Source organism: Typopeltis vanoorti, chromosome 18 (assembly GCF_054136105.1).
Source record: "Typopeltis vanoorti isolate ZY-2024b chromosome 18, IOZ_Tvanoo_1.0, whole genome shotgun sequence".
Classification (NCBI taxonomy): Eukaryota; Metazoa; Arthropoda; class Arachnida; order Uropygi; family Thelyphonidae; genus Typopeltis; species Typopeltis vanoorti.
This window is the reverse complement of record NC_143566.1, coordinates 103,756,583-103,770,689: the sequence shown is the minus strand read 5'-3', so window position 1 is coordinate 103,770,689 and position 14,107 is coordinate 103,756,583. Positions and strand designations below refer to the sequence as shown.

Here is a 14,107-nt window from a genome sequence, read left to right as displayed (position 1 = left end):
ATAAAAAAAAAATTTTAAAAAAAAAGCCATATTATCAGAATTAAAAGTATCATATCATCATTATCAAAAGGTGGAATTTTCCACAATAAAGTTTCTGTACTGTTCATTTGTTATAATCGTGTCCTCCTCTTCCTTCTTTTTTTAAGGGGAGAGAGAGAGAAGGAATACAGGGAAACTTGAATTATCAGTGTAAACAATGAATCATGTTTCTTACAGAAGATTTAAAAGATGTTTACCTTTTTAATTTTTGCTCTCTGAATCTTTTCATCCTTTTCAGCTCTTTTTGATAACCGTTCCAACTGCTTGCAGCTGAACTATAAATGAAAACTTATATTTGCTTTATTGCCATTTTAAATTCAGGATTTTTTTTAATTGGATAATCAAATGAATGAGCATTTTGTTATTAAAAATGAAATAAGTCAATACTCATATTTGTGAAATGCTTATATGGTAAATTTATGAACGAATAATTCGTTATTCAAATATGAATGTATGAAACATTAAAACAATTTTAATATGTATTTAAAAATTGTTTCAAACTTGTATGCTTCAAGAGAACAACATATAAGACCATAAAAAATAATTTTAAAAAATCTGAAACATTAAAAAATCTGCAACATATTTTCTAATTAGCCACTATCATTTATTAGATTGATTTTTTTGGCACAAATGTACAATGTACAATGGTTATATGAACAAAGAATTAACCAATATCTAGATAAAATAAAACAAAATGAAGAAATAGAAATAGAATGGCTTAATATAAAAACGATACTAAATGCAGCAGCAAATGAAAGCTTAGGAAAGACCAAAAAATTCAATAAAAGGAAATAACTGAAGATCTGGGATGATACAATCAAAGAAATAATCAAAAAAGAAAAAAGAAGCCTATCACAAATGGTTAAGCAGTAAAAGATTAGAAGATGAAATAGAATATAAAAGAATAAGAGCCATAGCTAAAAGAGAAGTCAGAAAAAGACATAGAGAATCATGGAACAAATTTATTTCTAATTTAGAACACGATTTATATAAAATAAGACCCAATGTATATAAGATTTTGAAACACTTAAATGCAAATACCAAAGAAAACATAAAATTAAACACAATTGAAATTAGAAGAATTTCTAAATTACTACACAGAACTGTGGACAGATAAATGTTTTAAAAAAAGACAACTGGCAAACAATTAACGAAGATGAAAAGGAAATAACTAAAGAAGAATTAGAAATCAGCCTGAAAGAAACAAGAAATGGAAAATCACCTGGAGAAGAAAAGCTAGGTTCAGAACTATATAAATACGCAGGAACAAGATTCAAAGAAAGACTCTTATTATTTTTAAATAAAATTTATTCAATTGGTATCCCCCCAATAGAATGGAAAAAAGCAATGGTGATTCCTATCTTTAAAAAAGGTAATAGAGATGATCCTAAAAACTATAGAGGTATCAGTATACGAAATTCCTGTTAGAAAATATATAGCAGAATCTTAAATAGCAAACTAATGAAATATTCTGAAAACTTTATTTTAGAAGTACAGAATGGATTTAGAAAAGGACGATCATATATAGACCTGGCCTGTTGCCTAAAATTAATAATAGAGAAAAGAAGAGAATACAATTTAGAAGAGAATACATATTGCATTTATTGACTTTGAAAAAGCATTTGACAACGTTAAAAGAAACATATTATTTAACCCAAATAATATCCTAAAAGCTATCACAAGTATATATGAAAATAATCAAATACAAATAAGATTAAATCACAAGCTATCATATACGAGAGAGATAAACCAAGGGGTCCGACAGGGATGTCCCCTCTCAGCAACTCTTTTTAATATCTACTTAAATGAAATAATCATAAAATGGAATAAAAATTTACATCAAGGAATTAAACTTTCTCCTACAGTAAACTTAAACACTCTCCTCTTTGCCGACGACCAAATAATAATTAAAAATTCTGAAGATAACTTACAGAAAGCTATTTTACATCTAAATGAGACATCCAAAGATTATGGTATGATAATATCAACAGAAAAATCAAAAACTATGGCCTTTAAAGGACAAGATCCAGCAAGAACTGAAATAGTAATAGATAACAAGATCTTAGAACAGGTGAATTCATTTAACTACCTAGGATGTATGATCACATATGAAAATGAAAAAGATATAAAGGTAAAAATTGCAAAATATTTAAAAATAACAGGTGTAATTAACTCTATATTTAAACCAAACCTAGTTCAAAAACAAACGAGACTAAAAGTATACAATACATTAGCCCTACCAGTCTTAACAAAAAAGACAAAGATTAACAACAGCAGAAATGAAGTTTATGAGAAAAACTGCAAAGTATACCCTATTTGATCACAAAAGAAATGAAGAAATTACGAAAGAATTAAACTAAGAACCAGTAATAGAAAAAATTAAAAAATATAAACATAAACGGATGGAACACGTTCAAAGAATGAAAAGAGAAAGATTACCAAAACAAGCCTTAAAGTACAAGCCATTAGGAAAAAGAAAACCAGGACGTCCTCTTAAACGATAACTTCTATGGCCGGAACAGGCCATGCTAGGCCTAAATCCTTGATATGCATGATGATGATGATGAATTTTTTTTGGCAGTCCTCAATAATTCAATAAGACAAATCAGATAATATTCATTATAGCAAAATCATGGAAACCACTACAATGCTGGACTAATCATTTTTTACTGCTTTACATCCACATGCTTATGACTGGTATAAATTTTGTCTTATGATTATATGAAATCCAACCAAGAATTCTTCTTCTGGTGCCATCTTCTATCGAAGGGCAGCGACCATCTTGGCAAACAAACTACGTTCTTGCATTGATCTGAGCAGTTGTACGCTGCTCTTTCCGATCCACGTCTTGATGTTGTCAAACCAAGTTACTCTTTTTCTTCCTCCAGCTCCTTTATTATCAATTCTTCCTACCAAAATGGTTTGTAGAAGCTGGTATATGCCATTTCTCATGATGTGGCTAAGATTATGATAATAAGTCCAGTACCCATAATATATCTGCATGCATTTTTCATTGTAAATTTCATGTTGATGCAGGCCCTGTTACCTGATTGAGTTTAAAAAAATATTCACTCGTGAGTGTGCATTCATTCATTCATTCATATGCACACAAAACTTTCCTTCAACCACAAGTTTCATAAAATATTTTAACTATTATGAATGATTTCTGATAACTGAATCAACATTGTTTATTTTTAATTATGCATACAATATGCATTTTGTGTATATTATGTATAATGTGTATTTTATTTTATTTATAAAATAGATTTATATATGCACGCAATATTTTGTATTATATAATACAAAATATTGGATACATGTTTGCATTAAAAAAAAATGAGCCAGGATCACTTCACAGGCATAGAGGAGAATTAATCAGCTTGTGGTTGAAGTAAAGTTTTGCAAATTGCCTTGTTCTTCATTTAATATCAAATTAATTTTAAATTATTTGCAGTATGACAACAAAAACCCTAAAATAAGCAGAAAGCAACAACTCAGAAAAGAAACATGAAATTTTAATCCTTCATGAATCTGGAATGAAAGTGATGGAACTTGCTTCCAATTTTAATATTATTATTTTACATCTCTATGGAGTCTAGAGACTCATTGTGGGACACCCAAATTAACCATTACGCACACAAATCCTATCATACCTCTCCTTGAATCCATTCACCGTTAAGAAACCCTCGACCAATTCTGACAATTCATTCTACTCACTAACCAACCACTCTCTACACAAAAAATCTGCTCTGCACACCCCTACTAACCACACTCTTACACAACGCCAATGAATAGCTCCTAGTTCTCTGATTATTTGTCATATACTGAAAAATTTCACGATCAAATTCCTGACAACCTTCAAGGGGTATACAGGACATTATGATAGTACTACATGAAAAACTTACCTCATTACTAACTGCCTATCAATAATTTTACTCGAAATCAATCTGTTATCTGTCAAGACTCCAACATTATCAGATCTCATATTTCCGTCTTCAAAGGCACTTTTTACTATATCAATCCACTTATATCTCTGTTCTTCCTCTTTGTCTTTTCTCTGTGCTAACCTCGCAGTGAACACTTGTTTTGTTCATCTTTCCTCTCCCATTCTGTTTAGGTGACCATATCACCTGAGATTAGCTCTGCTAACACATTCTTCAGATGCAAACAATAACAAGTTCTGTCTTTGTTTTTAATATAAATTATATATATTTAGTTTCATCTTTTATACAAGTGTAAGCAAACAAAGTTTGTGCCTGAAGTATCTTCAGGACTGTGGCAACTTGTAGCAAAGGTGGACTAGTTCTCATCATTTTCTTTCCTTAGTATCCCATAATGCAAAGCACATTATAGGATACTAAGGAAGGGCCAGTGGGAGCCAGACCCAGAGATGATACCAAGGTTGAAGCAATGCAGAACTCATATTTCCATATGCCAGTTGCCAAAAGGTGTCACACCTTATTATTAAATTACTTTAGATTAGAGAAAGATGTTGGAAGTTTTTTCCCACTTGGTTAGACTATAAATTATATATTTAGTTTAATCCTTTATCCAAGTGTAAGCAAACAAAGTTTGCACCTGAAGTATCTTCAGGACTGGGGCAACTCGAGGCAAAGGTGGACTAAGTTCTCATCACTTTCTTTCCTTGCTAGGATTAAACTAAATATATAATTTATAGTCTAACCAAGTGGGGGAAAACTTCCAACTTGTTTTTAATATGATATTGCCTTTGATACCATCTGTACACACCCCTAATCTTTCTCAGATTTTCATATCTGCAAGCTCTAGTTTTCGGTCAAGTGTTTTATTTCTAACTCAGCCCTCAGATCCATAAGTTAAAATTGGTTTCAACACTGTTTTGTATACAATTTAGTGTTTTGACTAATTTCTCTCTTATTCCATATAAATTTATTCAGCTGACTTCCTATCATACCAGATTTGTTGATTCTATTGTATATTTCCATATTTAATTTACCATCTTCACTAAAAATTGTGCCTAAGTAGCTGAAATGTTTTACTTGTTCTACAGATTCTCCATTCACGATGCAGTTGATATTTTCCATGTTTCTGCCTATTTTCATTGTCTTTGTCTTTCTATTGCTGATTTTCATACCAAATTTATTACAATAGTTATTCAATTTAGTCAGGGAATCTTGCAGACTTATACGAGATTTATTTAAAAGTATGACATCATCTGCATAAAGTGAAGAGCTGAGATTAACATCTTCAATTTTGATATCTGATTTAATACTGCTTTCCTTCATGTTATCCATATAGATAATGAATAACAGAGGGGGGATAATGCACATCACTGTCTGACACCAGATTTAATGTCAAACCATCTTTCTGTACTTCCTTCAATTCTAACTACTGACTTACAACTCAAATAAAGACTAAGAATTGCTTGATATAATGTCCCATTCACACCATATAACTGTAGCATTTTAAATAGCTTTTCTTTTGGCACCTTGGCCTATGCCTTTTGCAGGTCTACAAAACTTAAATACAGATTTTTGTTATATTCCCACGATTTCTCAACTATTTGTCATAAAGTAAAAATCTGATCCTGACAGCCTCTATCTGGCCTGAATCCACCTTGTTCTTCATGAAGCTTCCCTTCTACAATCCTTCTCAACTGTTTCTCAAGTATACTTGCATAAATCTTACAACAAATACTCAGTAAGGAATACCTCTGTAATTTTCACATTCAGTTTTATTTTCCCTTTTTATATATGGGTACTATGAGAGTTCTGCTTCAATCATCTGGAATTCATCCCTCTGTCCAGGCATTCTGAACTATGCAGTGCAGCCAGTGCAAGACTTATATACCTCCAAATATGAGCATTTCTGGTCGAATATCATCTACTGCTGCCTTTTCACTTTTCCAGCTTTTTCTACTTCAAGTATGGATATGTATTCCTGACTGCATGCCTGGTCAGTGTTTTTTACCACTGTGCTGTCACTGCTTGTTTCAATTAGCAATTTTTTGAAGTAATTATTCCATACATCAAGGATATCTTTTTTTTGAGTTTTCATGTCACTTTTATCATCTCCAATTTCTTTTACCACACTCTTTCCTCCATTTCTGAGCTTTTTCAACATCCTCCAGAATATTTTGTTGCCTTCCTGATATTTATTTTCTATATTCTTGCCAAAGTCTTCCCATGACTTTTGTGTAGCTTTCTATCATAAAATTTTTTATCTATCTATCGTGTCCCCTCTTTTCTACCAATAATTAAACTTTGTAACCCACAAAGCTTCAACCTATCCTTGTAGGGAGTATTCCACAGATCCATCACCATCTTGGTCGCTTGTCTTGTAATCCTCTCGACCACCTCCTGGTCTCCAAGAAACCCAGGTGACCAAATCTGTGTGTAGTAGTCAAGATGAGGCCTAATTAATTAAAGATATAGCCTTATAAAGAGGGATAATAACTTCCTTATCTTTACTTGTTAGTGTGTTTTTCAACATCCAAGTAACACTTTGAGCTATTTTACCAACTTTTGCAATATGCCCTCTGAACTTCAACTCTTTGTCCACTATTATTCCCAAGTCCCTAGCTTTATCAATTTCCTGCTATCCAATACCATCAATATGATACACCATATGCAACCTTTTCAATCCAAAGTGCATAACCTTATATTTTGCAACATTACATTGACAATCATTATCCTTTGCCCACAATGCCAATTTATTTAAATCATCCTACAAAATATTTATATCGCCTTTATCAACTATTGCTCTCTCTCCAGTTTTGCATCATCAGCAAACAACTGCATATCTCCTCTTAAATCTTTCCTTATGTCACTGATATACAAATTAATTAGTGGCCATAGTACTGAACCATGAAGTACTCCACTAGTCACTACCACTCTCCTAGATTCCACTCCATTATACTATCCCTCTGGTGTCCGTTTGTAGCCATTCCCCATCCCTGCTACTAGCCTCATATCCATTCCCAGTTTTTGTAATAGTTTTCCATGGTATTCTGTCAAATACCTTGGCAAAGCCAAGCAGTATCATGGTTTAGCCATTGCATTTTCAGTCATTTCATTCTATAATAAGCACATCTTAAAGAATAGAATAGAAAAATTCTTTCCATAGTTAAGAAAAGCCTCTGAAGGTGTGAATCATCTTTGGAAAAGGCAACAAAAATTGTATTTGAGATAGAAAATTTGTTAGCTATAGAAATGTCTAAATTCACATGAAAAGACTGGGGTATGTAGGTGGCTGAGTAATATAGTGAAATGGAAGAGCAAGAAACCATTGAAAAAGAAAAAATTGAAGAAATTAATCCTATGTCCAATTTCACATTACAGATTGCAGTTGCTTTTGAAAAAATTGACTTTGGTCTAAAAAATTTGAAAACTGATTATCTAAATTTTGAATAGAGTTCAAAGGTCTTAGCCACAGTTAGGAAATTTATTGAGAAAATAATAGAGATAGTTTAGTCCAGGAAAACAAACAAAATGCAGATTTTTATTTTATGAAGCTCTAAAAGTTAAATCCTGTAATATAATGGTGGTGGTGGGGGAAAGAACCTACATCATAGTTTAAGTCCTGTTTTTTAGTAGGTGGTTGGAGATCAATTTTAGTCTTATTATCCATTAGATAAAAATATATTAATTTATTTTAAATAACAAGTATTACTTTGACAGAGTAATAGTCTCTATAACAAATGCTATTCACTGTTGTAAAAATGAAAAAAAAGTACAAATCAGAATAAATTAACATTTGAAATATAATGCAGCCCCAGCCCAACATAGGCCTGGGCGAGTAAGTGATGAGTATATCTGCTCTACATCCAATAGGCTATGGGTTCAAATCCTGCTGTGGGCATGCGATTATCTTTAGGTAAGAGATGAATTTTAATGCCCAATGTGAGACCACTGCACTGTTTATTGGAGGCCTTAAGGATCTTGAAAATGTTCAATGTATAGTCTAGAGCAATGTTACCAGATTATCATCAATTTCTTGATTTGTACTCTCAAGGGGTGTCCAGGCTATGACACCACTATATGATTAAGTTTTTTCCTCCAAATGAGTCTATTACTTGTTAGCACACCAACTTTGTCATATCTAACATTTCAGTCTTCTAAGGCACTTCTGACTGAATCAATGCACCTAGACCTTGGTCTTCATATGGTTTTTTAAAAAACAGAAAAAATCCTTAGTCCATCCATGGCACTAACGTGCCTATTAGCATGTTTAGCACTGTTAGGTGAGACAGACGGACGGATGCACGCGCACGCACACACGTATCATCATCGTTAATTTTCTGAGATGTAACTCAAGGAGTGTACAAGCTACTATGAGTACTACATGACTGAATTTACATTACTAATCTTCTATTAATAATTCTCCTGCAAATCAATCTTGAATGATCCACCCCGCAGAAAAAGTGTTAAATCTGTACAAGCCAACTAACCACTTTCTCTAACGTCAGTCTTCTCCAAAATAAAAGGTATATCCATCAACAAGCTGACAAACTAGTGCACTGATAAATATATTAACTTTTCTATTGTAGAGAGATTTAAGATATGTGACACTGAAAAATTACTGAAATAATATTCCAAACCGAGTGAATCTAGGATTATGTGTATGGGGTGAAAGCAACATTACAGTTATATGGTATAAACAATACATGATACAATATAATTATATTCAAATGTTTAAGATGTTTAAGAAAAGTTTAAGAAGTATGATAGGTATTATGTTAATGGATAGTGCAGGTCTCCTGCAATGAGTCTCTTGATTCCATGGAGTATCAATATAAATAATAATATAATATACAGCCCATATTCGAGTTATAAGTCCAGAAAGATTGTTCAATGTGTTAGGTGTAAGACAAGGGTGCATGTTACAACTACCATTGTTCATCTACACGGATTACATTATAAAGTAACATTAAACTTAATATCAAAATCAAAGATAAGAGATATTCAACTCAGCTCATTACTTTAAATAGATGATATTGTAATCCTACATAACCCCAGTACACATCTTCAAGACTCTTTTAACAAGTTGGCTGTTATTTACCTGTGTAAAACTTCCATTGGTGCCAACAGGTTGTTAATACTTTCTCTTCAAAAATATATAAATCACTGTTACATTTTTCACTTTCACTGTAACTACAAACTTTTCTTTAGTAAAAAAAAAAACTTTTGGAGCTGCATGATTATATTACTAGTTGAAAGTTTCTAGTCCATGCAGAAAGGGAGGAGCTGCCAACTCATCAGAAGCTAGTAGCACCAATGTTACATTAGCTTCCCTACACAGGTACCATAAACAGGTATCAACTGGCCATCACTGCCAAAGCGTTTTTTTTATTATTATTTTTTCTTTTCAAAAATACATTCTTCTTCTGTTCTGTCCTCAAGACAGGTTGAGCCTCATGCAGATAAATGATTTCCACTATTCTCTGCCCAAAGCAAGCTATTTCATATACCAACAGTTTTGAAAGTCCAATGCAGTTTTAAGGACTAAAATTAATGCATGATAAGACGAGGGTAAGACTAAAATTAATTTTAGTCTTACCCTGGGTCTCATATCTTCCATAGTGCCCTCAAATACCATAATAAATTTAGTTTAATCCTTTATCCAAGTGTGTGCAAACAAAGTTTGCGCCTGAAAGTATCTTCAGGACTGGGGTAAGGTGGTACAACACCAGAAAAACTCGTTGCAAAGGTGGAGCAAGATACCAACACTCCTATCTCAGTATCTCCTATAATGCAAAACACATCTCCTTGCGGATATGTCTAATGTTATGCATTAAGGGAAGGGCCACTACCCAGACTAGTTTCGACCTTTATTGAGGTCTCTTCAGTGGGAGCCAGGCCCAAGTGGAGATACCAGGCAGAAGCATTAGCAGGTCATCTCTACCTATAAAGGATTAAACTAAATTTATTATATTCTAACCAAGTGAAAAATAAACTTTCAACCTCAAATACCAGGCGAGGAAGTCTGTCTGGTTCCATTTGCACAATGTGACCAAACCAACAGTGTTGATGTTTTTTTAACTACGTTAAAAGAATTGTTGAGTTTGGGATATTCAGATCTTGTAGCACGTTTGCATTTGTCTTATGTTCTGTTCAATGAGTTCTGTTGATTTTTCTTATGCATTTCATTTCAAAAGCCAAACAGTTTCCTCTCTGCTTCTTTTTTTAAGGTTCAAGTATTTGCCCCAAGTGAGACAGAGTGGTGATATTCTACTGCCTGAATATTCATTTCCAGGAGGTTTGCTAATGATTCTGTGAAGAAAGACAATCCCTTCTCATTATTCATGTTGAAGCAGTTAGCAACAAACTTCCTGTTTCTTTTCATTAGTCAACTGACACAGCAATCAACATGCACACACTTTATTGTAACCCAAATCTGAACAATTTGGTGGACCTGGCTAATCCAATGTTCAATTTCAGTTTAGGGATCACTGACTAATTCAGATTTTCTCTGATTAACTGCTCAGCTTTCTGCTTACAGAAACTATCACTTATGTTTTTGGACACAAGCTTCACGAATGATCATTAACGTCACCTCTGTCATCACTGTTTCTTAATCTTTATGCCAACTGACAAACGGTGCTCACATGTATAGTTGCTTCATCATAAAAACCTTGAAATTGGTGGTGAATTTCAACAGCATCACATTTTTGTATGTCAAAAATTTTATTACTGCTGTTGTTTATGCTTTGACAATCTTGTAAAAGACTATTGTGTATGTGATAACAAGAAAAATACAACTTGGTTGTATTCTACCATGTACTAAACTCTAGCAGAGAGACAAAATGAGACAAGGCTATGTTGAATGGGTTCACACATTGTGAACCCATTCATTTTCCAAGTGAATATAAAGAAAATATGAAAGTGGAGTGAAATGGGGAGATTAACAGGTATATATGGAAGGGAGAGGAAGGCTGGAATAAAAATGGCAGTGTGGAATAGGTGTCCAATGATTTAAGAGTGACCAATGGTGTCCAATGATTTATGGTGGATTCAATTATTAGAGGTGTAAATGAGAAGATGCATAAGTTTGCTTTCCAAGGGATAGATTGAGCAGAATGATTGAAGCACTAGATATGAGGAAGAAGTGAGCAAGATAATTTGGTAGTAATAGGCAAAAACGATCTCAACGGCAACAAGGAGAATGTAAGAATGGATATCAGGAGGCTGCTGAGGAAAGTAAAAGACAACAGTGTGGTTCCTACCACACAGAAAGGTAGTCAGTGTGTTGAGATGAGATGGTGAGCAAGGACTATGAATGGGATGCTAGTTCAAATGTGTGAAGATAAAGGAATTAATTTTATGGATGGGTGAATGGGATGAATATGAAGGCAGATGAAGCTGTGTAAAAGAGATGGGCTGCATATGAATGGACTTGGTGTGAGTCAGATGGAGAAACTGTTTCTGAAAGAGATAGGGAGAGCGATGACTGAAGTGAATGCGAGACCTGAGGAAGTGAAAAGTGCAATGGAACAGCAGGTAAGTAAAGTAGGAGAGCTTGTGAATGCAGAGACAAGTGGCATGAGTGAAGAGAATGTGAGAAGAAACACAAGACAAACAGGGAAACAGGAGAGGAAATGGTTGATGAGTAGATGATGGATACAGGAGTGGAGGTATGTGTGTATAACAAAGGACTGGGATGAGCAAGGATGTGGGGGAGAAACAAAAGGGGTCTGAGGGGAGGTGTAAGATTAGTGATTATAGAGATATGAGCCAAGGGAGTTGGGGGGGGATTATGGAGAAATCACACTGAGGAGTGGATGTGGGGGAGAAACAAAAGGGGTCTGAGGGGAGGTGTAAGATTAGTGATTATAGAGATATGAGCCAAGGGAGTTGGGGGGGGGATTATGGAGAAATCACACTGAGGAGTGGGGTTGGAGAAGCTTGTTACAGAACCAGAAATAAGCTAGTATATATGATATACTATGATATATGATATGAAATACTAGAAGTATCTGTAAACACATGGTTATACGATGATGACATTCTGACAGGAATAGAGACAGATGGATATGATGTTTTTCATAAGGATAGGCAAGACAGAAGGAGAGGAGAGAGTGCTGTTGACAGTAGCAGAGAAGTCATCTCCAAATAAGATGGAGATGAAAGGATAAACAGTGTTTTGATGCAGTATGGTGTGAGATGGAAGTGAACAGAATGAGGTATCTAATTGGATGTTGATCCAGACCTGGTAATGTGGAAAGTAGTGAGAAGGAAATGTATTGCTAAATCAGTCTAGTTGCTAAGAAAATGGTGATCATTATGGGTGATTTTAATTATGGTAATATAGACTGGAATGAAGAGATAGCATCTGGGAGCAAACAGAATTAATTTTTTGAGGGACAAAATCCTTGGGTAGTATGCAACAAGTAACATCATGGATCAAAGGTCTTGGATTTGATTATCTCATCAGATGATGTTACTGTAAATAAGGTACCGAATCTCCCTCCAGTTGATGAGAGTGACTTGGGTGGTGGCCAGCCATATGAGGACTTTTGTGAGAAAGGGATATATATATATATATATATATGTGGAACTATGCTGCTTGGAAAGAAGTCAATGGGCACCATAGTGTGAGGAACAAACAGCCATGGCACCCACCTTAATAAGATATAGGACCTCCTTTCACAGCAATGACTGCAGCAATTCTATATGGGTATAGTTTCCACAAGCATACAATAGCAATTAATGGGAATTTTGGACCATTCTTCCTGTAGGCATGTAATGATGATCTGGACTGTTGTCAAGCAGACATCCCTTGACTTCACCTGATGCTCTAGTTCATCCCACAGATGTTTGATAGGGCTGAGATCAGGGATCTGTGCGGTGACATTTATGTCCCGCAAACTACACAGTTACAGTAGCAGCTTTATGACATGATGCATTGTCTTGATGAAAGAGACAATGGTCAGTTCTATAGAAATGCCACAAAGTAGGAAGTACTGCATTGCCCAGAATGTTTAAATATCTTTTGGAGTTCAATATTCGTGGCACCACAAACAGAGGCCTGAGGTTACACAACCTGGTAACATTTACCAGGCACCCACACCCATCCATCTGCTTGGCAGAAGGAATAGCATTATTCATTGCTCAATAATAAAACTTTCCAAGCTTCCACATCCCTATACATGATGCTGCATGTTGGTTTGGGTAATGTGGGACTTGCATGTTGTGGTCCTACCATGGAAACCCATGTTGTGAGCCTCAGCTTTGAATGTTTTTGTGCAGATTCACGTTCCAGTCAATGACCAGCACTCTGCATTCAACATGTCAGCCGCTGAATGGCAAATTTTACATATTATCCTTCATAGCATTCTACGATCATATTCGGTGAGGGTGGTGAATCATCCACTGCAGGTAGCACTTGCAGTCGGCTCCCTGTGCTTCCATCTCAGTATGATATCACTGATTTTTGAACTGGGATGGCTCAATTTTGTTCAACAATATACCGAACTGATAGGCCTGCAACATGGCATCCTATTACAATGCCTCTTTCAAACTCCACCAATTCCCTTCTCACAATCATTTCACCTGGACACAGTTAATATGACTTGGGAGCATCATATTCCTCCAATTTATACTGGCTGCAAACACGTGAATCATTACATGACACAATGCACCTTGCCCATGGGGTGTCCACTGATTTCTTTCCAAGCAGTATATGAGACTGGTGAGACAACTTGTAGCTATATCATGGAATGAAGAACTGGAAGAAAAGGAGATCAATGCTGCTTGATAATTGTTCAAGAACTGTCTGGCAGCGGCAATGTCTGAATGCATTCCAAAGGTCAAAAGATCAAATAAGGTGGGCATAACAGGGATGAATGAAAAGATAAAGCATGCAGTTTGAAAGAAGAAAGCATTATGGAGCAAAGCCTTATCATTACAATAGCAAAATGATAGCAAAAGTGCAGTTTTAGCAGAAGTTATCTAAAAGAATTCTAGAATTTTTTCAATATGTGGCCAGTAGAATAAAGAATGATTCTGGTTGGAGAGAATGGTAAAAAGATAACCACTGAGAGGGAGGAGCTATAATACAGATGTTGAATGAGCAGTTCATAAAGGTATTT

The 14,107-nt window shown here is 34.7% G+C and overlaps 1 protein-coding gene across 1 annotated transcript in view; it reads right to left on the bottom strand.

The window, feature by feature from the left end:
• The window catches only part of LOC150097010 (charged multivesicular body protein 1a-like), a 135,771-nt gene that overhangs the window by 62,230 nt on the left and 59,434 nt on the right, over positions 1 to 14,107 (bottom strand). The window contains exon 3 of the mRNA XM_090407801.1: positions 237 to 314. Within this exon, the coding sequence (XP_090263927.1) occupies positions 237 to 314 (78 nt within the window). The remainder of the gene's footprint in view (positions 1 to 236; positions 315 to 14,107) is intronic.